Raw genomic sequence first — 26,841 nt, 5'->3', positions numbered from 1 at the left:
CAGGCTGTTCATATTCCTCTCTCTATATATAACTTTCTTCAGGAATTTTATCATCTAAGCTCTTCATTAATTTTATGCTGTATTTATGGCTGGCTTTTGGTTGTAGTATTCCCATTGAAGATATACGGCACAGAATACAACTTGCATTGTCTCCCAGGGAGACAGAGATTCCTCTGGTATTTGTGATGTGTTTCCTCACTATATGTAACATTAACGTGCAGAGCTTCTCTCGTGCTTGCTTTCTGCACCATATCGTATTGCAAACTTGCATATCATTTGCTGTTCACCATTTCCCATGTGTCCTTTCAGCTATATTATTTGCCAGGTTTTTTCCCACTCATTCATGCTTTAGATTATTTTTCCTGGGCATATTTAAAGATAGTAATAGCTTCTGAGTTGGTTCTGTGAGCTGAATAATTAAAATACCAAATTTAGGTAAACAGAACCTACTTATTATATTGCTTCTTTCCATTTTGGGGTTGTTTTTTTGTTTATTTGTTTGGGTTTTTTTCTGTACTTCTGCTTGGAAAAATTGTTCTGAGTATTTTGAAGCAGATACCCAGGTTGGATCTCATAAAGCTGGTTTGGCTGGTACTGAAACATATTGCAAACTGCAATCTAGCTACAAAAGAGAGGTAGTGATCGTCATTATGAAATACCTCCAGCTTCTCTTCGTCTACTGTCTATCAGTAATTTGAAGACCAGATCTGCAAACATTGACCAATGTATAGGTAAAGATATCTGGAGTTAGTGACTGGTTGTTCTTTCCTTGCTGAGCACTGATGAATGATCTCTTGATGACAGAAGGGAAGATCTGTATATAATTGCCAAGGATGACATAAAGTGTGTTTAGAATCTGACTTAGACAAAATCAATTATTAAATCCCTCTGAAAGGGATTTAGCTAGAGGTATTTCTGATTGAGTGAGGTAGGTACACTAAAACTAGCATTTAAATTATTATTCTGTATAAAACAAATCAGAGCCCATCTTGTGGCTTTTGACAGCAAGTGGAAAAATATAGCCTATATTCCGACACTGAAGCCCCCTCCTTTCCCCCTACCCCCAAACATGGTTGCTTCACACACGTCTTCTATTAAGAACGCTTCCTGGTCTGCGCTATTTTCTAACCTGTGCCCAGATGTTGTCTTGGAACATACTGACTGGTTTTGGCCAAAATCATTCCAGAGCACATACTAAAAAATTTTGGTCTTGGAGCCTAGGTCCTAGCCCAGTTTAGTTGACCAGTGTGGAAGCTACAATGCAAACTGGAAGCCACAAGCATAGGTGATAAAAATTTTTCTACTAGTTTCACCTCTTTCTATTTAGAGAAGGTGTACAATACAAAAGGAAAAAATAATCTAGAATAGTCAATATTCAGTGCCTCTGATATGATAAAGCTTAGGTTATTTCTGTACTGATACCATAAAGAAAACTGTTTGTCGTATTCCTGTTCTGTCCATAGCTCAGCTCTGTGCATATGAACCTACTTTAGTGTGTTTAATTATGAATTTGCTCTTTTAGTGTAGGACTTCATTAATATTCATGTAACCAGTGTACTGGATGGGGATCTCTAGGTTTTGCTATATTTATTCAGCAAAGAATTAGAAGCGTATACCTGGGTGGTAGGTGTACGTGTGTGTGTGTGTGTGTGTGTGTTGGACTTGGCATGAGCCCAAGGCAGTACCTAGACCTAATGCCTTAGAGGTAACCACATGGTGGTTGTCAAGCAAAATTCAATCCAAAGTTTATTTGGTAAATAGATCTTATGGATCGTACCTTAATCGTACATGTTTACATACTAATGTTTTATATCTTTGGCACTACTATTTGAATTCATATATCTCTCTATAAAAGCAAAAAAAAAAAAAATAATCCTGACTTTTTAAAAAATGTTCCTCTTAAAACACATAGCTCTATGCTGTTATCCTGTTGCATTTACGCTCCTGTGCTCTCATCTGCATAAAAAAGCTGGCTGGGTCATTGTATGCTTAAAGATGCTTATTAGTAGTTCTGCTCAACCATAATTTCTTCAGATACTGTGAGAGAAGTTCTGCTTGTGAATGTCTGCACATCCTCCATGTGCCTTCACAGCCCTACACGTGTCGGTTCCCTTGAAGAACTCAATCCCAAGCTGGATCTTCAGTATGCCTATGCCTACTCTACCAGAAGGTCCTGTGATCAGGAGTCTCGATCCGGTCTGTGCTCAAACTATGAAAAATCAAATACCCTGTAGTAAAGTCTTGCTGGCAGACATTGCCATGGTGCTGTTAGTGGCAGTCAAAAAGTTTGCTTTTCCTAGGGAGCAAGAATTCCTTCTGCCCATCAGAGGAAATTTAAGTGTATTATTTAGAATTTTAACAGCACATTCACAGAGTTGCATACACTAACTGTGCTTTTGTTTGGAAAACAAATTAAGCTCTGCAGGGAGCAAATTATGCTCCTCATATACAAAGTTTTCTTAGAAAGTTACAAAAAAAATTTCTTATTTCTGTCGCATTCTCAGAGATTGTACATAACATAATGAGGTCTGAAATAAAAGTAACAGAAAAAAATAAATTAATCTGGTGCCCAGGTGAAAATCTGGGCAGTAATAAATAGGAAATATAGAAAATTTAAGTTGAAAGCATGAAATTAAGTGTATGTGCCCCTGCCTCACAGCAGTATGTCAGAAGGTGGCTTTAGAAGATGGTAACAGAAGACTCTCATGAACTATGCAGCCACTAATGAACTAAACCACCATGACATTCATGGTAAAAATAATGCAAACTTTTCTACAAAACATTGGTTATTTACATCTTTTTTTACCACTTTGTTTTACGGAAAAAGTTTGGTTACCCAAAAAAGTAAGCTTTGGTTAGAGCAGAGAATTGTGAATTACCCTACAGTGTTTTAAATCTTTCTACTTTCACAATGGATATTTTCATGTGGGGTCATGTAACTTCCTGAATTTCCATTTATTGTTCCATTAAATAAGTATGGTAAGACTTCTCTGTGGGACTTAATTCTTACAAAACACTTCGAAATTTTCAGTGATAAGATTTTCTGTTAACTGTGTTTGAGATATTTATTCTGTTGGCCATTTAATATGCACAAACATTCATTTAGAATCACAGGAGATCCACAAGATAAAATAGAAGAAAGTGCACAAAGTATGTTCTTACCGCACACCGGGAGTAAAATAATTTTTTGTCACTTGTGTTCATTCTTTAGTTAACTTTTGCTGTCATGTAATCATGTGGGTTGGTTGATACTGAGCTGTGGCAGGCAGCTTGCTGATACAACAAACCAAATGGCATCTCGAACAGCTGAGGAAGAAATTATTCAAGATTTTAAAGTACAACTCTATATTATATATATTCTATTCTATTCTATTCTATTCTATTTTATTCTATTCTATACTATACTACACTGTATATAATTCATGACTGAGCAAAGTGAATAGGCAAGTCCAGAAAGTCCCGCTCTGGTGTGAGGAAAGCCCAAGCCAACGCTGTCTGCTTTATCCTGTGTGTTTTCTTGGAAATCTGCTCAGCACAGCTGGTAATAAAGCAGTCGATGCTTCCCTGACCCTCCTTGTTTTGCCTGCAGGTTTCTGCATACTGAGTAGAAGAAATTGTGATTGATGTGGCACTCCGTGTCAAGGGTAGACTGTAGATTACCATTAAGTGCATCATTATGTTATCTTTGAAAAATTTACTAGGTTTCACCTGACAGATAATAGCTTTTCCTCTGCCAGCACAACAGAGGAATAATAAACTAATATATGGGATGAACTAAAATACATCAAAAGAAGGGTTACTTTGGACAGAGAAAGAGCTTTTGCGTTTTTTTAGGGTTTTGAAGGAATTTTACATAAAACTTCCTCACTCATTTTCTTTCCCGCCCCGTGACTTGACGTCGCACGTGCAGTGATGCTGTTGCTGCGGAGCAGGGATGGGTGGCTGTGGGTCTGCGGGCATGTGGCCACACAACTGCACTTGGGTGGTTCTCCACCAAGCGTCCGTCTGGGTGATGGCTCGGTCATCGAAACGTAATAGACTGCTCCCTTGCTTCTGCCCACTGGTTTGATCTCTGGAGTTCCTCATGGGCTCCGAGTTGTGTAGCCGGTGCAGAATCTGAGTCATATGTTCTTTTTGTTGGTGGTTGTTGTGTTAATCATTCCTGCACCCCCAGTGATTAAAAACAGATTATGCAGCAGGAGCAAATATTTTCCAAAACTTTCCCTGCTCAGAAGTCAATGTGAGCCTCCAACGACTGCTGCTTCTGCCATTAAAGTAAATGAACCAAAGGGTTATTTCTGAGGAGTTTTCATTTTCTGGTGGTGTGGGATGGATATTTTCCTCAGTGGGCCAGAGTCTTGTTTTACGACGTCAGTAGAGAGATCTGAACATGCCTGCGAGGTGTTGTGGGCAGGGACGGTCTGTTCCTTGAGAGCCCAAGTACAGGACTGAGAAAGCCTGGCTGTAATTAATGAATTCATCTACTTGGGGTCTCTTCTGAAACAAATCTTTAAAATGGGTGCACACCTGAGGTGCTTCCATTCATAACCATGATTTCTTATGCATTATCAAACCCACCTGATTTCAAAAGTGTTGAGCTTCTCTTGTTGGCATCAGAGGAATTCACTACTCTGAAAATCATGTCACTTTTAAATACTGGTTGTAAGTGGTATCCAGTCTGTATTGTGGTATTTTCGTTATCATGGTTTGTATCCTCAGTGCTGTCTTTTACCAGTCCCTGTCACAAGTAGCATTACGCGCTCAAACTTCAAATTGCACCTGGCAAATATATTTCAACTCTTTCAGTAAATGCCTTGGTGATAAATACTACTGCGGGGTTTTTTTGGCTTGATCTGATTTGCATACTTTTAGCGTTTTTATAAAGAAACCTTTTAAACATTTTACAGAAGTCCTTTGCTGGTGTGGTTGAGACTATTAAATTGTACAGGGATAAACAACAATTTGTTGTAAATTTAATTGTTTGTCTTTTTGTACTCTGTTCTCATTTTAATCAAAACAAAAAAACATCCAACTGTTTCTGCAAATCCAAAAACATGTTGACATAACCATTATCCAGTGAAGACTTGAAGGTACTGAGTTATCACCTTGTCATCTTGTTTTAGATAGAAAGCCCAGTTGTACAGGAAAGTGTATGTTCTTTATGCAGGTAGTTTGGAGGAAGCCTTTGTTGTATTCTTTAACATTTATATGAAACAAGGATAGAATCATAGAATTGTTTTGGTTGGAAGAGACCTTTAAGGTCATCAAGTCTAACAGTTGTCCTAACACTGCCAAGTTACTACTAAACCATGTCCCTCAGCACCACATCTACACGTCTTTTAAATACTTCCAGGGATGGTGACTCCACCACTTTTCTGAGTAACCCATTCCAATGCTTGATAAACCTTTTGGTGAAGAAATTTTTTCCTAATATCCAATGTAAACCTCCCCTGGTGCAACTTGAGGCCATTTCCTCTTGTCTTACCACCTCTTACTTGGGAGAAGAGACAGACCCCCACCTCTCTACAACCTCCTTTCAGGTAGTTGTAGAGAGCAGTCACATGAAGTGAATCGTACTCATTTAAGGATTCTGCCTAAACAAAGCTCTTTGGTCAATGCCCTGCTTTCAGGGAATGGACATTTAATATTCTTTGCCTTTAGGGCTCACTTTTCCTATGAAATAAGCAGTTTCTCTTCCCTCTGTGTTGTAAATTACTGTGCAAACATACCTGAAGTTGATCCGGTAGCTCTAGACACCAAAGTATGTAAACAGTGACAAAAGTGAAACTCCAAAAGTCCCCACACCTTCCTACTATTGTGTGTGTTGAAGGAACAAAGAGCAGAACGTACTGGGGGTTTAGTTAGTGTTTCTCTGACCATGGCTCAGGCCATGTCCTGTTCATTCTTTCAGTGACAGATAATACCACTTAACTAGGGACCAGGAGCTGCCTCAGCACCCACATTGAATTGCATGAAGAGCTTGCAGAAAATGTTAGCCTTTTGTTGTTAACAAGATCTAAAACTTCTGAGACACTGCATTGTATTATAGTCCCTTGAACCATTCAGGTCTTGAGCCCTGTGTAATTTAAAGAGTTAAAAATTAATGATGAAAGTAGAAGCAGCTGCCTGGTGACTAACCCAAAGAACAGCTCTGCCTTTAATGTATGCGTCATCCTGAGTGTTGAAATCCTGCAATTTAATAGCATGTTGAATAAATAACTGTTAAATATACTGAACAACAGTTTTACAAATATTGTTTATTGTCACAACAATCAACAGTGACAATTCCAGTACAATGTAAGAATACATGTACTGGTTTTATGGGGTTGACCAAAGCACACCAAGGGTATGTGATGTGACCCACAGCTCTCAGTGACTCGTGGGCACAGGGTGTGTTTGCCTTCAGTAGATTCACTGGCCAACTTTCAGAAATCCATAGGTCTGCTCAAGTCTCTGTGACTGGTGTCTCTAGTTGCCCGGCCCTTGCCATGTGCTTGGCCCATAAAAATCACTGGACTTTGAATTGGGGGCAATTTAAACCAGGTGAATCTGGATTTCTCTCTACAGATATAGAATCACAGAATCACAGAATGGTTAGAGTTGGAAGGGGCCTTAAAGATCATCGAGTTCCAACCCCCCTGCCATGGGCAGGGACACCTCCCACTAGAGCAGGTTGCTCAAAGCCCCATCCAGCCTGGCCTTGAACACCTCCAGGGATGGGGCATCCACAACTTCTCTGGGAAACCTGTTCCAGTGTCTCACCACCCTCACAGTAAAGAATTTCCTCCTAATATCTAATCTAAATCTCCCCTCTTCCAGTTTAAAACCATTACATCTTGTCCTGTCCCATCTCTCCTGTAGGCCCCCGTTAGGTATTGGAAGGCTGCTGTGAGGTTTCCCTGGAGCCTTCTCTTCTCCAGGCTGAACAACCCCAGCTCTCTCAGTCTGTCTTCATAGGGGAGGTGCTCCATCCTTCTGATCATTTTCGTGGCCCTCCGCTGGACCCGTTCCAACAGGTCCATGTCCTTCCTGTGTTGAGGACTCCAAAGCTGGACACAGAATTCCAGGTGGAGTCTCACAAGCGTAGAGTAGAGGGATAGAATCACCTCCTGTGACCTGTGTAATAGCTTTTGTATTTTGAGCGATTGTTATCACAAGAAACTTCTATTGTTAAAAAGGCATCATTAACCTTTACACTTTACTTAATGGGATATACCGTGGCATTCATAGGTGTGACGATATCTGGTGGTTATGACAGGCAGTGTCCTCCATCTTCAGAATGACTGGTCTTATAATAGTTCTGAAAGTTGTAACTTGAATATAATTCTGTGCCATCTACTTGATTTCAGCTAGTCTAAACTGCACACAGATAAGGTCCTGACAATTGAAAAGTAAAAAAAAAATAATTATTCAAGAGCATTTGAATCTCATTTATTTCCTTCATTTTACCTGTATATTTCAAATTCACTTGTTTCAAGACACAAATATGACACACTTTTTTATGCAAGTGTGTGTCATTATAATAAAATATGTTAAATCTGTTGTATCCACAGTGGTATCACAAAGAAATTGAACTACATCTTCAGGCAATTCTGCAGGCAAATGCACATTTCAGAATCCTGGCTCAGGAACCTAGCAATAAGCTAAGAAATAGTTGATAAGTGATAGAAAAATGCAAGTTTTACATTTCTCTATTATTATCTGCAAAATATTAAAAAAAAAAAAACGAAATTCAAGAAAATTATCTTCCATCTTACCACCATCTTTTAAACTTTTGTGCCGTTAAAAAATGCAGGAATGCACGGGTCATTGTAACAGCTTTCTCGGTTTGTCTTTTTTCTTCCAAGGTTTAGCAACTTCCCCCAGTGGTTAGTACAGCACTCCAAGCAACTAATCCTCTATCTATAAACTGTAATGTCAAAGGATTAATGTGTGTCTGGGAACACAGGTCAAATCTGCTTTAGATCACAACAGTTTGAGTTCAGCTCCTAGCTGAAATATCACAAAACTACCATATAATTTAGTACAAGTCTTGCATTCCTATACTACAGCTGCTGGTTGCCTTTAATAAAAAGAGGCCCAGGATTGATTTCCCTGAGAATGTCTTTTTCTTTGTCTAAAACCAAAGTAATATCAGCTGGAAAGCAGAAAGATTTCTTAAAATAGTTCTGTATTAGATATAAATAGCACTTTCAAAGCCTGCTTTTAAAATACTGTAGAAAGTACAGGATGGCAAGTTATTGATATTTCCTGAATTTCTTCTGTTTGCCCTGTTCCAATGCCCAGCTCTTGTAAGCATCTCTCGGTGGCAAGCCCTGCCTGCCACTGGGTAGCTGCTGAGACCACGGCACTGCACACAGATGCAGTGGCACACGTCAGCTGAGTCTCATTTGACAGCAAAGACAATTATTTTTAAATATTTTTTTACAAAAAATATTAATCTAATTTGTGCAATACATAGAATGATATGTGCGCTAACCAGACGTATATAACTACATCTGTTTTATTTATGTTGAGTCACCGATTTATACCTAATTATCTGCAAATGTAGTATCCAGAATCTCTCTTACTTTGCTTTCTTGGTACCTCTGTTGTGTGCTGTAGGCGTGTGTCCTTGAGGGGGTTTCCTGTAAGAATTCTTGTAATATTTTTTTACTTTCCAGGGAAAAGTGGCAGGTATCCTTTTAGAATATTTGTTTGGTCTTAACATTGAAGTATAATATAACCTTTTCATTAACGTGGGTCGGGTTTTTAATTAATGTCATTCTATTTTAAGGCTACAGACATAACATAACATAACATAACATAACATAACATAACATAGCATAACATAACATAAAATGATTACTAGCTTTAGAATAAGTCTATTTCAGTATATAAAATGCAGTATCATGCACCACCGTACACATCTTCGTGAAGGAGCCTTGTGCTTAGCCTCTTGTTCTGACCAGGTTTACCGATACTGAACTGCAGATTGAAAACCCCGTGTGTTGTCAAAGTGGAAAGATACTGTCAGAGTGGCTGACATCTTTTACTTTGGTTGGTTGGTTTACTTAGAGAAAACATTTTGCCAGATGCAATAAAACGCGGTGTACTTTTGCTGACATGAAAAGTCCACCCGGACGGCAGCGAGGGTTCCTGCCTGCTGCCCTCTGGTGGGATCACCTCCTCCTGGAGCAAGGGGCTGTGCTCCCTTGTTTCAAAACCGATGGACCTGAGCATTTCATAACCACGTTCTTGTTTGCTTTGTCTTTGTCGTGGTTTAATCCCAGCCGGCAGCTAAGCACCACGCAGCCGCTCGTTCACTCCCCTCCGTGGGATGGGAAAGGGAATTGGAAGAGTAAAAGCGAGAAAACTCATGGGTTGAGATAAAGACAGTTTAATAGGTGGAGCAAAAGCCACGCTCAAGCAAAGCCAAACAAGGAATTCATTTACTGCTTCCCATCAGCAGGCGGGTGGTCAGCCACCTCCCAGAAAGCCGGGCTCCATCACACATAACGGTTACTTGGGAAGACAAAATGCCATCACTCCGAACGTCCCCCCCTTCCTCCTTCTTCCCCAGCTTTATATACTGAGCATGATGTCATATGGTATGGAATATTAATTTGGTCAGTGGGGTCAGCTGTCCCTGCTGTGTCCCCTCCCAACTTCTTGTGCCCCCCCCCATCCTACTCGTGGATGGGGTGGTGTGAGCAGCAAAAAAGACATTGTCTCTGTGTAAGCACCGCTCAGCAGAAACTCAAACATCCCTGTGTTACTAACACTGTTTTCAGCACAAATCCAAAATATAGCCCCATAATAGCTACTATGAAGAAATTCAACTCTAACCCAGCCAAAACCAGCACAGTTTTTTAAAAAATTTAACCTGGGCACACCGCAAGGCCCGCCGATGTGTCTGAGTGCCGATGTGCCTGGAAACCCAACTTCATTTCAAGCCGAGATTCATTTATAAATGAAGTCTCCTGGACTGGGATGCGGTGCTGTAGGACTTTGCTAACAGTCGTTTTCTCGTGGCCTGGCAGGTTCTTCGCTCTGTGCTGCTGTTTCCGACGATAGAGCGCATGGCTCAGTCCCCTCAAGGAAAGCTCATGACGCCTTTGCTGTGCAAACTTCGTTACGTTCTGTACATGCCCGTCTACCTGCTGTCCTTCCTGCCAGAGGGAGTCAAAGCCTCCCTGGTGCGGTTTGCTCTGCGAGGAATGAAGACCTGCGATGAATCTTCCATAACAACCTCCGTGAATCTCTTCAGCGTGGACTGCATTGGTGAGCAGCCTTTTTTTTTTTTTTTTCCTTTTGTTACACCAGCTTTTGTATTGTTCTCATTTAGTAAATGGTAATGGAGTTTTCTAGGCAAAAGTTTCATACTAAAGCATGATTAAGTTTTGAAGAAGGACAGGTCTAATCTTTTCCCAAATTAAGACCAGGGGTACAGGAAAACCTCAAATGAGTCAATTTAAAAAAAAAAAATCATAGGAGGAATATAACAAAATATTTACCCAAAGAATATATATTTCTTAAGAAAACTGACCTATACTACTAACAGTATCTTGTGATTAAAACATGGTTTTACAATCTAGTTTATGTTAATTATATCTTCTTTTTGCATTTAATTCATATTGGATGGTGAAAATAAATCAGTAATCATTTTCACAAAGGGTTCTTTGCATCTATTTTTTAAAGCTATGATTTAGCCAGCTCTGTAGATTTTGTCATCTGAATAAGAGTATTGGTAAATTCGGAAAAGGGCCTTCAGCCTACAAAGACACATAGAAGTTACTTTATGCATGGAATAGTTTCGGCACTTTTTGGGGCATACGAAGAAAGAAGATTAACGTTCCTTCAGTGCATATTGTATGTATATTTTGCACATTCTAGCAGGAAAAACAGCTTTAAGAAAGGGAATAATTTCAGATAAATTATGTTAAGTTCAGAATGAAAACCAGAACGTGGATTGTGCTATACTCCAGGTATTTTGGTAAGTTAGCAGTTGAAAACAGTTTGGAATAGAATTGACGTGCTAACACAGTAATAATAGCAAGAAGGAAGTTTTGATTGCATTTATAGTAGTAAAAACACATTCCTACATTTCCAGTTGTGCTCTGTCTTCTATCAGTTAAATTTTACCTACTAATCTTCTGAACAGATGTGCCAGGGTAGCGGTGATTGCGGCGAGGTCCTGTGCCTTTGGGGATCTCTGTGGATGTGTTGGTCTGTACTGGAGGCTCGCAGTGGGACTGTGCAGGATGAAGTGGGAAGCGAGGTGGGCAGTGAGGGTTCTTACTGCCAAAGCCCTGTTTCCGTTACACAAACCTGGCGTAAAGACAGTCGCTCCTCTGCAGTACCCTGGGCCTTTACATTATCGGTTGATAACGTAAACTTCTGATAGGAGTCATATGGTCTGTTGCTTCAATTCCTATTAATTTATGGCAGTTTTCTGATGAGCAAGGAAAAAGCAAGCACACAGTCGTACATACACTGGGCTTTCAGGCTTCTTCCTTTGATAATTTTCTCTCTGAGAAAGGTATGTGAAGGTCTGTGGGGTCACATCTCCACAAGCCAGGAACCTTTCTCTGGTCCCCACAGATAAACTTTTACCTCTCAAAACAGGTTATCCACATCCAGGGTTGTATTGGAAATGGTCCTTGGCCTGCAGTAACCTCCAAAAAAGCATGGCCAGCCATTGTTTGTGCGGGCTGTTTGGCCCAGACCACAGCAGGGGCAGGAATAATTTACCAGAGCGGATTTTGTGTGCTGCTGTTGGAGCCTGACTCTCTGAGCTCTTTAGTCCCCAGAGGAATGAGCCCGGTTGATGCGTCCATGTCAGCCCGTTGTAGTTTTCTGCGTGCACCAGGGTCTGATCTGTGTCCAAGCTGTAAGGTAAATTCAGGCAAGAAACCAGGCTGAAGGCTCTTGTGCTCATAGGGTGGGATCCCTGCCTATGTTCAATTTATTGACTGAATTCATTGTACCGGAATGAAACTCCCTGTGAGCCCATGTCTTGTAAAACTTGCATAAATAGGCCTTATTGATGCAACTGGTTCCTTTGGGCTTGTGATATCATCTCTCTTGAGCAGAATTCCCCTTAGGTTTCATCTTTGGAAACTGAGGAGGTTTAACAGCCCAGTGACTCAGGACCACATGTGTGGATTAATAATCTCAGGGCTTTCCGGATATTGCCTCTTAACCTTGTCTCGTATTGTTTGCGGACAATAGAAAATGTAACCATTCAGCAAAAATTTGCTAAATCTAGCACAACAACCGAGTCTGTCTTATGGGACTGCTCATCTGTGAGTTACTGAAGCCTCTGAATTTGTGGTAAATGTTTTTCTGATTGATTCCTTGTCCCTTAATAAACTGCTAGATATGGTTCAGAAACCTTCGGCAAATGAAGTTGTTTCTCCTCTCCGGGAAGGTTGCATGTCAACTCATTAAAAATACACGTATTGCCTTTGGCATGTAGATCTGTTGCATTACTGTAATTGTAATAAAAGCTGTGATTAAGGGCAGAAAAGATGGTAAAAGTTTCCTTAAAACTAATACGTCCGTTAAAACAAACCAACCTGCCAGGGATTTGTTACCACATCCAAAGCTTAGTCACAACAATGTTTTCTCTCCTCTGAAAGGAAATGAGATTTGAAAACTTAATTATAGCGGAACTCTAAGACTGAGTGCCGCTCCCGTTGACATGGAGAGAGAAAAGCTCCATTCGGTGGCAGCAGAATCAGGCCCTCAGTTGAAAGAGTCAGTGAAGGAAGAATTATATTACCTCTCTGTCCCACTGTTTCAAATTATGTTTGCTCCTGCTTCTTATCCAAACTCGTCTTTCCGTTGTCCTGACTTTATAGTTGATGGTCCTGGAAGCCTCAGCCGCACAGCAGAAGGCATCGCGATGATGCTGTGCAGAAAGGTAACATAATATAATGTCTTGTCCCAAAGGGGAAATAGTGCAGGAAGAGGAGAGACAGTAGGGAGTGTAAAGAAAATGGATTGTAAGGAAGGACGGGGAGACATAGTGTATACATAATAAAGGACCTATTGGAAATAAGCGAACGGGTCTGAAGGCAGTTTGCCTACCTGGATTAAACTTCTAGCAAAGATATTTTAGGGCAGAAAAAGCACTACAATGACCAAACTGGCATTTGGGTACTTGTATTCATGAACCTAGGAGATGAATGGACAGAAAAATTGGACGTGAGTGACCTTGAGTTATCTGAAACATTGTCACTCTGTTTATTCAGGCTGGCAAAACAAGGATACCCCTATCTAGCACGGTGGTGGTTGTTCTACAAATCATGTACAGCCCTGCAGTGCTGGAATACTTTGGCACTGCAGCGCATTGAAATTTGTAAACATTTCTTCGGTGACAGATGCCGGTAGCAGACTTACAGTGACAGTAAACCATTCTATCTACGCGGGACAGGATTTATTGTCCAGCCGTTTGACTGGCAAACTTCCTCCATTTGTTTCTGTAAAATTTCCACAAAAGCACAGACATTACTTAATGGGTAAACACCGCGAGGCTTTTTCGAGAGGCGGGCTCGGGGGTCAGGGGTGAACGTCTGGATGACAGTGAAGATACAGATAAGCACAATAGCAAGAAAAACCTCCAACTGGCCCAAACGCAGTGCGTCCTTTGTGATCTTGAACCTGTGACTTCCCTGGAGGAATCTCCCTGTTTGTTTAACCTGTTCGGGGAGCAGAGGAGCACGGCGATCTGGAGCAGGGGCAGATCTGCTTTGTGCAATCCGGGTTGGGAAGGAGGGGACTCAGAAACCTAAAATGAGGGTTTCAGATGGTTTTAGGCTGTCACACAAATGCAGGCTGGAGGCAGCAGAGTTCCAGTTTAAGTGTCCAAGAGATGTTGTAAGTCAAGGAACTGAGATTAAACTTCAGATTTTGGATTCAAATTTTCTCTTTTTCCAAGTGTGGAGACATTCAGATTTCATGTGGAGTTTACATTTCTCTCATTTTACAGAGAAAAAAAGTTCTAAGGCTGTTTCAGGCACTCCACTCTTGCACCCGCAGGACTGCATAGGAAACGAGTGTCCTGACTGAGGTATTGAGGCTTCTCTCCCAGCAGTAGCTGCTTCTCTCTTTTGCTTCCTGTTGCTATAAAAATGGAACATAAGCTTTTACATTGGCTAAGTTACTTCAAAATTTTATCTTCAGGGAATCAACTGGAAAATTTCATTCTGAGTTTGAATTATCCCAGCCTTGGGAGTTGTCATATCTCGAGATCCATTTCTATTCCAATTCTCTCTTCTGAATCAGAGAAATTTTCAATACGGCGTTATGGGTGATCTTCATCTGACCACTGTGGACATCATGCTGGGCAAATAGTTGGCAGTTGAATGGAACTAAAGCTCCCCATGGAGGCACGCGAGGCCAAGAGGGAGTTGCACATTATATTCTCATTTAGGTTTTATTTCAAACACCGTACTAGCGTGTTTAAAAAAGAACCTGACATTCAAGACAAACTATTGCCCAGCATCACATAGCTTATCAGCAGCAGAACTGTACATAGACCTACATCCCAGGGCAACGGTTGATCTACTGAACCTGCTTAGCCATTAGTTTAACCTTATAAATATATGTACATTTGTTAGTCATGAGCAGCATCCACAAACCACATTGGCCAGACAGGCTGACGTGCATGCACTGCATTTTAAGACAGAGACTTAAACTGATACCACAAAGGATTTCAGGGAGCACCTTGCAATCTCACACCTACATTTTTCATAGTGGGCAGAAGAATACAAGCTTTTCCTCCCCCCTCGCCATTGGACAACTGTGCAGATCTTTGAGCATAGACCAGTACATTTTCAAGCTGATTTTCCAGGCTGACTGAAATCAAAGCCCTGGCAGTAAAAAGTGATTGCTTTGTTTCTTCTCATGAATGTAAGTTTTAGATAACTTCTGGCTATAATGCAGAAATCATTTCAAGGATACTTTTCTACTTTTATAATTAAATATATAGAGAATTTCAGACATGATGTATCGCTAGACAAAATTTCACAGAGAACAGAAATTGCTGACATGATACGTAAATTATATCTACGTAAACTAAATAATGTTAAATCTGGACAGTGTCGTGTAGGATATCACAGGGGAGCAAAAAAGACCGAAGCTCAGCAGGTCTCCTCTCTTCTTCCTATGTGCGTTCTTTGATACTCGGTGGGGCAGAAAGAGGTCAGAATGATACACCAGATAATCTCCCTCCCTCTCACTAGCATCTAAATAATTAGGATTTAAGAGAAGTCATCTTTCCTGAAATCAGGTAACTCTACAGCCGTGTCTTACACGATGTTTTTTACCTGTATCTGAATTTTGGCTGTCGGATGCTGCCGAGGGTCAGAGGGCTGCTTTAGAGACCCAGCAGTCCCACCCGGCGTGCTAAATCTTCTGCTTCTGCAGAGTTTCTCGGCAGGCTCCTGTGCGCTGTCACAGCTGAGTCCTATCCACTTCTGACATTTTAAGTGATGATCGTAATACGTATTTCTGCAAAGTGTTTAAGAGCGTGTTTCCTTACCTGTGGAAACACAGTAATATTTTATCACCTGCTTCGCAGGAAAAGGGGCCAAAGAATAACAGTCTTTAATATTTTCATGTTTCCTCTGCTACTGTTTATTTTCCTGTGTGATGCCTGACTAAAATGTTTGTTTAATGTAGTCGGACAACTCACCTTACCAAGGCAGCACTTAAGCTGACGGAAAAACCTCACATCTGCTTTATTCTTTCTGTGAGTGAACTAAACTTTTCCTTATTTCAGAGTAGGATGCTCGTATTAAATTACTGGAGGAAGGCAATGACTTTTATGTATTTATAGTCCTATTTATTTTTTAAAGTCAATCTGCTTCCTAATTTACCCCATTTCCAAAAGAAAGAAAGATGTTTAACAAGGACTTTTATTACTTGCAAAAGCTTTTACTTTCCTGTGAAAGCCTTGTGAAAATAATAGTAATAATGTGGAAATTTCTCTTTGGGTTTATTTCTGTTAATTATTCCTCTTTTTCTTCTTGGGGGGAAAACCCAACGAAAAAACTCCCATCATAAATATTACTCATGAGGCGTGAATGTTTTGATAGTGGGACTGTTGACCGTTTCTATGAAATGTGAGGCACAGTTGGGATTTGGTTGGGGAAGGGGAGATTGTTTATTCACCCCTGGTGGAGTTTCATCCCCAGGGATACGATTTACTCCCACAAACTTGCAGCGCGTCTAATGATGTGTTGCAAATGGCATGAAAAAGGAAGGGGTAACATCAACAAAGCAGAAAGGATGTTGAAAATAAGTGTATGCCTGTTAAGTGCTAGCAGCTACAGTTGCTTTGTGTTACCCAGTGCTAGATAGTCATCTGCAAATTGGCACTTTATTTTCCCTGGGCACAATACAAAGCCCCCTGAGTTCAGGGGAAGGACTCCCTTCTGGTGGGTTCATGCTTTTGTCTCAGAGGTGTCTGTCTAAACTCCCCCGAGGAGTATCTGAAGTAGAGCTCGTGTCTCTGTCATAACTTGTGTTTACTGGTTGGGAATTTAGCTTGATTCATTGAACTCTTTCATCATGCAGTGCCAGCAAAGCACTCAAATACAGCTAAATCCGTACCAATGGGTAAACTATAAGCATTTGTGTCTTGGAATAAGGTTTTTTTTTGAAAACGACATTTATGAAGCTGCTAACTAATGCAATACCTGTCATCCCATGCGCCTAAAGGGGACACTGCTCTGGATATAATTCCTACAGTCATCTAAAACAATATTGAGTCTGCTTTGCTGCTGCTTCCTGTCCTGAAAATGTCCACCAGCACTCACTGTCTCCCTTGCCTAGTTATTTAACGTGACTATACTGACAAGGAGAAAATGCCTACAGAATCTTCATGGGTCTGGGGAAGAAATGCTGGCTTAACTTGAGCAAACCCAGTGGTGCAGGAGATTGCTTACTGGTTGGTGCAGTGGTCAAGTGTATAGTGCAAGGGTCAAGTGTATTAAAAATGAGCTCTATAAACAGTGATTTATGTTTAAGGAAGGGTGCTGTAAAGTTCACTTTTCATACCAATCAAAGCCACTCCACCTGAGAGGAAGTTCACCTCGCTCAAAGGATGGGTGGTCCAGTTGCTGAATTTCATCAGGGTTCCTTAAGAAAGAGTCAGCATCAGGTCCCAATTCAGAAAAGCACTTAAACTGACCTCCATATAGCTACTGACATGCATAAAACCTTGTCTAGAACAGCATATTAATTCCCAGTAGAGCTCAGGCAGGAACCATGGTGTGGAGATGCTAAATTGCTGCAGACGCTGTCCATCCTTGCCACTGAGCACCACCTACACCAGACCTTTCTGTGGCCTAAGAGAGCAGACACTTCCCATGAGCAAAAATCTGGGCCCTAGCAGAAATGTCATCACAACAAACATATGCAAGGGTGTGTGGGAGCTTAAACTAGAGGTGAATTTCTCCAGCTAAGGGATAGTTCTGCCATTTGAAGATGGTGAGACTTGTTCCAAAGTAACTTAAGGCAGGATTAAGTCCATAGACATTTCAGTTTCCATCACACACCCCACTTCACCTGCACATGCTTCATCACACAAAGTAAATGAGTGTTTTTCTCACTCATCAACAAAGCATCTATTATTTGTAAAGCACCTGGGTATAATTGTCAAATAAACTTTTATTTTTGCCTTCAGCCTCTGCTATGCTTTCTCAAGCACAGCTGACTGATTTTCTTGTATGGTTCTGATCTTCCTGCAACTTCAATACCAAGCAGAGTGGAGAAGTCCGTCATAACAATTGCAGCCTTTTCTGCCTATTTATGTCGATCGTGGTTATATATTAACTGGTATGTTTTCATTCTAAATTCAAGTGTAAACTTAAGTGGAACCCAAAATCAACGTTTACATCTTGTAAACCTGTAAACGTCAACATTTCAGCTAATGTGTGTGTGCATGTGTGGAGGCACATGTTCCTGCATTAGTCATCCTTGATCCTAAGCAGTTCCTTCTGTTTGATGGTTTAAACAATAAGTTATACGGTATTTCCAAGATTGCTGTTGGCAATAATTGCCGGTAGAAAATATGTTTTCCCCATAGGAAATTACACTGCTGTTTGGTATTATTAGTTCTTACCACTGTTTTCTGACTCTTTCTGAGGAATGACAGAGATTGCTTCCTCAAGAGCAAAGGATAAACTGGAAAGGAAAATAGTGTTGCTCTCCTCTGAAGAACCTTACAATAAGACGGGCAACTTAACCTGGGAAGAAAATGTGACCAGATAGTAGTACATTCCCTGAGGAAAACGTATTTCCAAAAGTTCAATCTACTTTTTGCAGTGCATTTCGATTTAGCATGGAAATCCAACCTAGAATTGATTAATCACTTAGCAATTTAAGCAACTTTGCTTCAGAGTTTAGAGGACTTTTGAAGGAGTGTTATTACAGTATGTCAAAGTACAGATGAGCTCTGTTGCACGTTTTGGGTGTGTTGGTGGATGAGAAGCTCAACATGAGTCAGCAATGTGCATTGGCAGCCCAGAAAGCCAACTACATCCTGGGCTGCATCAAAAGAATTGTGACCAGCAGGTCGAGGGAGGTGATTCTGCCCCTCTATTCCGCTCTCGTGAGACCCCACCTGGAGAATTGTGTCCAGCTCGGGAGTCCTCAGCGCAAGAAGGACATGGACTTGTTGGAATGAGTCCAGCAGAGGGCCATGAAGATGATCAGACAGCTGGAGCACCTCTCCTATGAAGATAGGTTGAGAGAGCTGGGGTTTTTCAGCCTGGAGAAGAGAAGGCTCCAGGGAGACCTTCTAATGGCCTTCCAGTACCTAAAGGGGACCTACAGGAGAGATGGGGAGGGACTCTTTATCAGGGATTGTAGTGAATTATCAGTTATCAATTATCAATTTATTGAATTTATATTAATATTAATTTTAGTAATAATTATTATAGATTATATTTAATTTAATTATTATTATAAATAATAATTATTGTTATTATTAATTGAAATTCTAAATTTACTTGTGTATTCTCCAGTTTACCTGTACAGAGGCCAGGAATGGGAATTAAAACCTTCCAAAGTTTTGCATATTTTAAAATATTTCTCAAGCATTTCATAATACCAGATTATTGTGAAATTGTCCTGCTGCCAGGCAGACTTACTAGGGGAGGCGTCAGTGAACCTCTTGGGAGAAGCAGACTTAAGAATTTGTAGAGAATCTGTGAGAGTACCTTGTGTGACAGAAGGCGGCATCATTTCAGGCTTTTCTGTGTGCAGTCCTGCGCGTACCTGACAAAATGTGTCCCCCGGTCTCTGTTGTGGCCCTTAGCCAACACAAACAAGAGTCTGAAAAATAGCAATAATAGTAATTAAATGGCAAATGGTGAAATAGCAGATGCGATCTGTGTCAGAACTGTTCTGGGAAACTGCAGTGTCAACGTGGAAAAGAAAGATGTATGGAAACCGTAGAGAGCGAGAGGCTAATGACAGTGTAATGAGGTTGCTTGTTTTTCACAGGCTATAAGACATGGTACTAAAACCACTGTATTTCCTCCAAAGCATATTTGCAAGTATACACGGGTGTACAGGGGTTGAGGCACTTTCAGTCAGACCAGTGTCATGGGAGCTTTGCCTTCCTTAGCCATGAAAAGGGGATTAAGGTTGAAACATCTAGTAAAGAAAGCTTGATGGTGAGTTTGAGGGGAAAGCTAAAGAAACCTTCTATATCGTTATGAGCAAAAGTGTGCTCATAAAGGATCTAAAATTATGGTAGACAAATTAATGAGAGATCAAAGGAATACTGGCCGGAAGACGGCAGATGAGCTAGATGATGTGCAGGTGAAGTAATGTAAATTTTAAAAGTACGGAAAATAGTGTTGCAAGACTTTATAAGTTACCAAAACTGTTAGTTAATTGGCTTAACAGACATAGGTGAGATAAACGACAGAACTAGAATATCAATATGAAGGGACATAACTTGCTGAGGAAAGAAGGTCAGAGAGAAAGGAGGACGATGGATGAATTCGTCTTTACATCCAGATGTTAAAGACAGGGAGCCCTGTTGAATATTACGTTCACCAACCCATGGCAGATGGATTCAGGAGACTTTTTCTGAGAAACTTCCAAGCCATCCAAAGTGCAGTATGTGGTGTGCTTGATGCCTATAGAGGAAGGAACCCGTCAACATATAGACTGTTCAGCTAATTCTCATAGTGCATTGCCTTTTACATATATGTATGTATAAAAAGTAGAGAAAGCAATTGGCAGAGAATATATGGCAGTTTGATACAAAGAATATATATTCACAAATATATATTCACAAAGTATATTCACAAAAGGGTAACATTTGTGGTAGGACAGAAATTTTTAACATCTACAACGTAGAGGTCTGTTCATCCACTAATCCCTTTAAAATCCTGTCATAGTCAGTGGAGAGATACAGGTAACACTTATCTAATCCATCTAGGTGACCACTTTAGGATGAGATGAACTGTGTTCTTTCCACTGACTGCGAAGGAAGAAAAATTAAGCTTTAGATATCCACATTTAATCAGGTGAAACCCATGACAGATATCAAGAAATTGTGAGCCTGAAGGAAAAAAAATATGCTAATTTCATGGCCCTGGGAGGTTCTTACTGTAACAGGCTGTATCCTGTGTGCTGTATCATATGAGGTGTAAAACGGATTTCCTTTTACAAGTTCTGATAGTTCTACCTCTTAATATTCCTTGAGTTGAAAAATATTTTTGAAGAGCTAAAGGGATCTCTCTTGGGCCTGGTTACACTTCATATTTATGTTTTTTAATCCTAATGAGCTGTCTTTTATTAAATGCCTCAAACACAGGGGAGGACAGGGACCAGCTGGAAAGTGTTATTTGACTGAAAAATACGTGAATTAACTAAATGACATTCAACCTGGAAAAATGGCGCTAATAAAATCATAAAAAAAAAATAAAGGATCTAAGGCATAGGTGCTCTGTAGGTGGGGAACAGAATCAAGGCAGGCCAGGAGGGGTGATAAAAATTCACAGTGCTGCAGGGTCTCAGAATGCCCTATAGAAGTACAGAGAATACCCACCGCCTGCACTACAGTCACGAGAGGATCACTGGTCTCTTCCAAACTCTTCCAGTTCTAGCTAAAGAAAGTTTATTCATTTCTTGATGAAAAAAGTCAATACCTTGGTATACGGTGGCCTTAGTGAGACAGCATAAGAAGTCTCTCCACTCTCTGTATTCATCTGCTCAGGGGGTCGGTTGGTCAAAATACGGTAAGAGAAGTGGCACCAGATTTGCATTTGGGAAGCGTGATGAAGGTAGGGCTGTGGTCTCCTTTTCCTCTGAGTTTGTCCACTCTGGAAAATCATACAGTATGTTCTTCCAAGGTTAATGCTGTTGAAATTGTGCTGTCCGGACCTTGAAGTAAAAATTTGGCTTCATGTTTCTCCCTGTACCCATTCCAGAGCATAGCTCCTACTAACTTACAAAATAGAGCAATATTTTGATGTGTGGGACTTAATAAATTTACACCTACAGCCACAATCTTGTTGATAGAGTCAACATAATCTGAAGCCAACAGCAGTAGGGAAATGAAGTGAGCTCGGGTAACCCTTTGTAGTATTATGTTTATTTTAGTCTGATGAACAAGCTATTAAAGAATGTGTGTGTGCATCCATTAAAGTGTCCAGATTGGGGCTATCTTCACAACCACTCATTTTTGTTGGAAAAGGAACTATTCTGATTATTTCCTGAAATTCATTAGCCAGTGAAGTTGAAAAGGTTTGTTGGGGTTTTTTTCTTTGTTATTGTCAATGTTGTTTCATTAGTATGGCATCTCTTTCTGTCACAGTAAGTGTCTATTCTTTCTGTCACAGTAAATTCATCTCTGTAGCCCAGCAAAGAATACAATATTGTTTTTACGTAATTAAGATACCGACTACAGAGCAGAACCACACAGAACGAGATCTAGTCATGGCACCACAACACAGAGTTGATTTTTAAATTAATCAAGGGCATGTAAATATCTCAGTTTATCAGGGTTAAGTCGGAAATACTTAACCCTCTTTTATATTTTGTGGATATGTGCATCATGCATAAGTCATTCTTTTAAAGATTTCTTTCCATGCAGACATAGTTCCAGCTCATCTTGTATTTGCACAGACAACATAATGTCACCCCTCTGTTTCTAGTGTGATTTTATGATTAATCAAGCCCTAATCTAGTCTTTTTCTTGCAAATAAGCAAGCAAATGATCTTTGGATATTCCATCATGAAGCAAGAAGTTTAAAGACTTGAGGAATAACACGTATTTCAGTCCAAGCACAGGAAATCTCTGTATTGCTTCAAGAATCAAGTATAAAGAGAAAGTTTGTCTGTCCTGAGTTAGAATCATGTTTCTTCCCTGAATTAGCATCGCTTTCCAAGTTCCAGTATAGATCTGTTGATATCCGTAGAGTCAACTGACAACATACTGGCTTGGAATATAGCTCTAAAATCCTTAGAAAGTAATAATAACGCTGCTAGGCATGTGTTTCTTCAAAATCGGGAAATCTTCTATTTCATACGTTATTTGTTTAACTGCATTGTGGATATATCAATGTGTTTGACGTTCAGCTCAATAGATACAGGTATTCATCTGACTACTGGCTAATTGAATTGGTGGTTAAATAACCTTAAGCACTGAAAAGCTTGATTGATTTCAGTCATTACTGTTTGTGAAAACTAATAATTTAGCTGGAGGATATTAAGTCCTTGCTGTGACACCTTGGGTTAAAGAGCTACCAATGATATAAAGCACTCTTTTATTTGCTGAATCCTTGATTTGAGCCCAATCAGGGTTCCTCTACCACAAAACCCCCACAAATAAATCAAACACATTTTGGCACAGTTTGTCGTCCCTGCTTAGCAAATGTATGAGACTAAACTGACACTGATCCTTAATCACCTTTAATCCGTGGAGAGGGAATGATCCTACCAGGGCAGGAAAAAGGTCATTGGCAGGATCATGGGGAGAAACTAAGTTGGCAGTTAATTTCATAAGCCTGACTTGGGAATAAGTGAAGGGCTTCCACTTTTAAGGTAATCTGTGTGTATAAAAGATCTGCATATCAAAAGTTAGGATATTTTGAGAAGGTATTTATGTGTTAAAAGTATGATAAACACAGTATTTGTCTGTTAAAACATTGATTTCACTTTTAAGGTCTAAGACCTTGTTGGCTATGACAATTATATAATTAACAATAATTTTTTTTATTATTAAACTCTGGTGAGCTGGTTATGAATTACAGTATCAGCAACTTGAGATGGAGTAGAATGTAATAAAGTTGCTTTGGGTTTCTACAGCTCTTGCCAGGTACGTTGGCCAGTTCCTATAGGTTTGCAACCACATCTTCTCTTTTTTTTCTGAGAAACGCTTTTCCTTTCTTAGTTGGTATGTGAAAAACCGACGTGAGGGAATATTTGCAGAGGCCGTGATACTGCAAAGATTCATGTTCTATGCTTCACTTTCTGTGCTTTGGATTATCCCACTGACCCAGGCTGACTCATAAGGTATCAGTCCCACACACGCATCTGTACAGATTTGAAGGAATGGGATTAGACCATGAAAATGAAGAAAAAAAAACACTGAAATTTTCTTTAGACTGTTAAACCAGATAAAGAAATTGAATAAGCAAAAATACATTGGCAGGAAAAGCTAAAGAGCTTCTTTACATGCCTTTCCTAGCAATCCTATGCTGATTCAGGACCAAATCTTTAGGAACCTGTTTCCTAGATGGGAATCGAGAGCACAGAGGTACTGGGCTTTTACCATGCAAGCAAAGGATGAGAAAAGAATAAATTTTATTCCTTTCTTGCAAAGTCTTTTCAGGAGAGGAGTCCAGTTTATGTATCCTCAGTGGATAGAGATGGCCTCTGGAGTCGAATCTCTGCAAGCCAGGATTTAGGATTCAGCTCCAGCCTTGATATTGGAAACTGTCCATGCCAAGTAAAGTGCTCTCAGGTTGTTGTGTGAGTCTCTGAGCAGAGTTCTGAAGTGCTCACATTCACGTCCATGAGAACTCCTGTCTCATTTCTGGGTCCGAATATCCAAGTTACCAAAGGAACCCATGTATTTGGTGTTCATTTCATGTACACATCTCATCATAACTGTTCTCTGTGTGTTCTTCAGACGCTGAATGTTTTCATGATTTATCTCAGGTTTAGTTCGTCCTCCAGCAAGCAGGTGGAACTGGCTTGCTTTCAGTACAAAACTGTGTCAACTGCATGACTGCTCATAAAGCTCATACAAACACCACATACACCTTCATTTTATGATAATTCAGCTTATTTCTTTTGAACCAAATATCAGTTAGGGACTGATGGAAGACATACCTAGTTCAAACTACAGGACAATTCTGATCCTTCAGATAGTTAACATTATCACTTTAAGCATTCCTGTTAAAAGCAAAAAGGCAGCAGATGATGTGCAGAAGCGTATGTGTGCACAGTATCCTGTCCTCCAGGCCTTTCGTGTTGGCTTCACTAAGCCAGTTTAGAGAAGGATTTGAAGTTCAACAAGTCCATTTTTCTCACAGAGACACATCTTGACTTTGGGTACTTACAGTCTACTGCTTAACTCCGTTTGTCATGTATTCTTCATCAGATAGCTTTGAAGATTGTGTTATCTGCTGTCTGTAAAATGCAACGTTCAAGGTAGTAGTGGGCAATTCTAAAGGGACGTGATCAATTTGGCTCTGTAAATTTCATTATTGTTAAAGAAATATATTTTTCAAGAACTAATTAATAGTCATTATGTTTGCACAATGCTTTTCACTTCAAGTATTTTTAAGACAGTCTAGAAAAACCACTTCATTGTCATAGCAGCCTGAAGCATGTTTTTAAAATGAGGAAACTGAGACATACAGATTTTATAATTTGCACAAGGTCTCAGAGGATGTCAGTGATAGTTCAGAAAAATCCCAGGCCTCCTGACCTTTCATCCCACATTCGGTCTTATCTTTCACATGTAATGATTTTTCAGAATACTAATTTCAATCTTATTTTGTCTTTACTAAGCCCCAGATATTTCTCTCTTCAATGAGGAGTGAGATATAGTGGTGAATGCAGATTGAAGCTACATGTTCACCCTAACTTCAGGATGGACACTGAGGTCACAACTCCAGTACAACTTTCACATTCCACATTTCCATTCTGGGAATTTCCCACTTCTGAATCTTGAGCCAGGGTCCTGCAGGCTCCTAGATGTGCCTTATTTTGTGCAGAAACTCATTCTGCAGATTTCAGTGAGACAGCTTCATCACTTAGGAAGTAAGCTATAGGTTGCATTTTATATCGTGCTTGAAATCATGACAGTCAAAACCAACAAATATTTTTCCAGGACCCTTGGTAATGATTCTGGGAATCTTGAGAGATTTTCCACTAAAGCAAGCATTAGCACTTGTTGGAAGTCTTCCCAGAGACTGTAACACCAGGTAGCAAGAACTGACAAGGTGATCTCCCAGGACAACCTTCCCCTGCGTAGCCTAAAGAAAGATTTCAGAGGCCATTCATTTTGCGTGTCTCAGCTTCTGGTTGTGCCCAGTTCACAGCCTGATTTTCAGAGCTGCTGAAATGCTCGTACTAACAGTCCCTGGGAGCCTTCTGAGATGGCTTTCTAATTACACAAAAAGTGAGCGAATTCTTCTGAGTTATTCCCTTTGAAAAAGCGGCTCAGTATTCATGAAATAAGGAAACAGAACAACCTTTTTTTTTGAAAAGGAAAGAACTAAATATTCAAAAAATGCCAAGGTTAGCGAGTATAGCATTAGGAAATAGCAGAGAGATTTCTCCCTGAACTTGTGACTTAGCTTTTGAGAAAAATAGCTTTTCTGAAGAACCTCAGTTTGTCAGAGAGAAGGTTACTGTTCCTGCTCTATCATGGTATCTCTTTCAATATAGCTTTCCATAGACATTAAACATCTTACAAGGTAATTTGGATTACAGGGAAACACCAGATTTAGGATATTTAGACCTTAATAAATATTTTTACAGTGTCTTCTGTTATATTCTTATAAAAAAAGTTTGGGAAAGATGACATACCTGAAACAACTATTAGGCAAATGTATGACTGTTGGGAAAATAGGATTCAGGAGGATTTTTGAAACTGAAAAGATGCAGCTAGCAGGGGTTTATAACAGTCTTATCTTCATTCCTTTATTATTCAATAGTTTTGTTAGGGAAGTGACTGATGGAAAACAGTGTGTGTTTACTGAGTTTACAGATAGTACCGGGCTAGAACATGCAGCAAATACGCTGGAGAGGGACAGGATCAAAATGACTTTCACAAGCTAAGAGAAGAGGCTAGGGGTCTGGGAGAGAAGAATGCTGTCTTTCTTAAAGAGCCAGGTTGTTCTGTGTGTAAATTAAGATAAGGATGGTAAATCACAGGTTAAGCAACAGTTCTGCAGGAAAAAATCCTGGGAATATCCTGGGTCACAAGCTGATGTTGGTTGACATGTCCTGTTGTAGAGTGACAGATGTGATTTTGGTACATATGAAGAGATACGTGGGCTGAGAGAGCTACAGCTCAACTCTTGAAGAGAGACACAATCTCCAGCATAAACTGAAATAACATGTCAGTAAAACTCAAGAGAGAGATGGGCCACTGGACGTATCCAGAGGAAACCAAGCAAGAATGACAGCAGACCTAGAGAACAGTACCTGAAAGGAGAGATTGTTGGACGTATAAGTTATCCAGCCTTTGTAGGTATTTAGCCTAAGATTAATTGCATTAACTGTATTTACAATTAGAGGAGCTCAGGGCAATAGGCTTAGATGTGAATGCGGCAAATACGTATGCTTATCAGTTTCCTGTGGCAGCAA

The 26,841-nt window shown here is 40.1% G+C and overlaps 1 protein-coding gene across 2 annotated transcripts in view; it reads left to right on the top strand.

The window, feature by feature from the left end:
• The window catches only part of LDAH (lipid droplet associated hydrolase), a 118,410-nt gene that overhangs the window by 70,652 nt on the left and 20,917 nt on the right, over positions 1-26,841 (top strand). For both annotated transcript variants that reach the window (XM_074153540.1, XM_074153541.1), the window contains one exon: positions 10,023-10,263. In XM_074153540.1, coding sequence (XP_074009641.1) covers positions 10,023-10,263 — 241 coding nt within the window. The remainder of the gene's footprint in view (positions 1-10,022; positions 10,264-26,841) is intronic.

The sequence above is a fragment of the Numenius arquata genome, chromosome 9, assembly GCF_964106895.1.
Source record: "Numenius arquata chromosome 9, bNumArq3.hap1.1, whole genome shotgun sequence".
Taxonomy (NCBI): domain Eukaryota; kingdom Metazoa; phylum Chordata; class Aves; order Charadriiformes; family Scolopacidae; genus Numenius; species Numenius arquata.
This window is presented reverse-complemented; position numbering and strand designations above follow the sequence as displayed.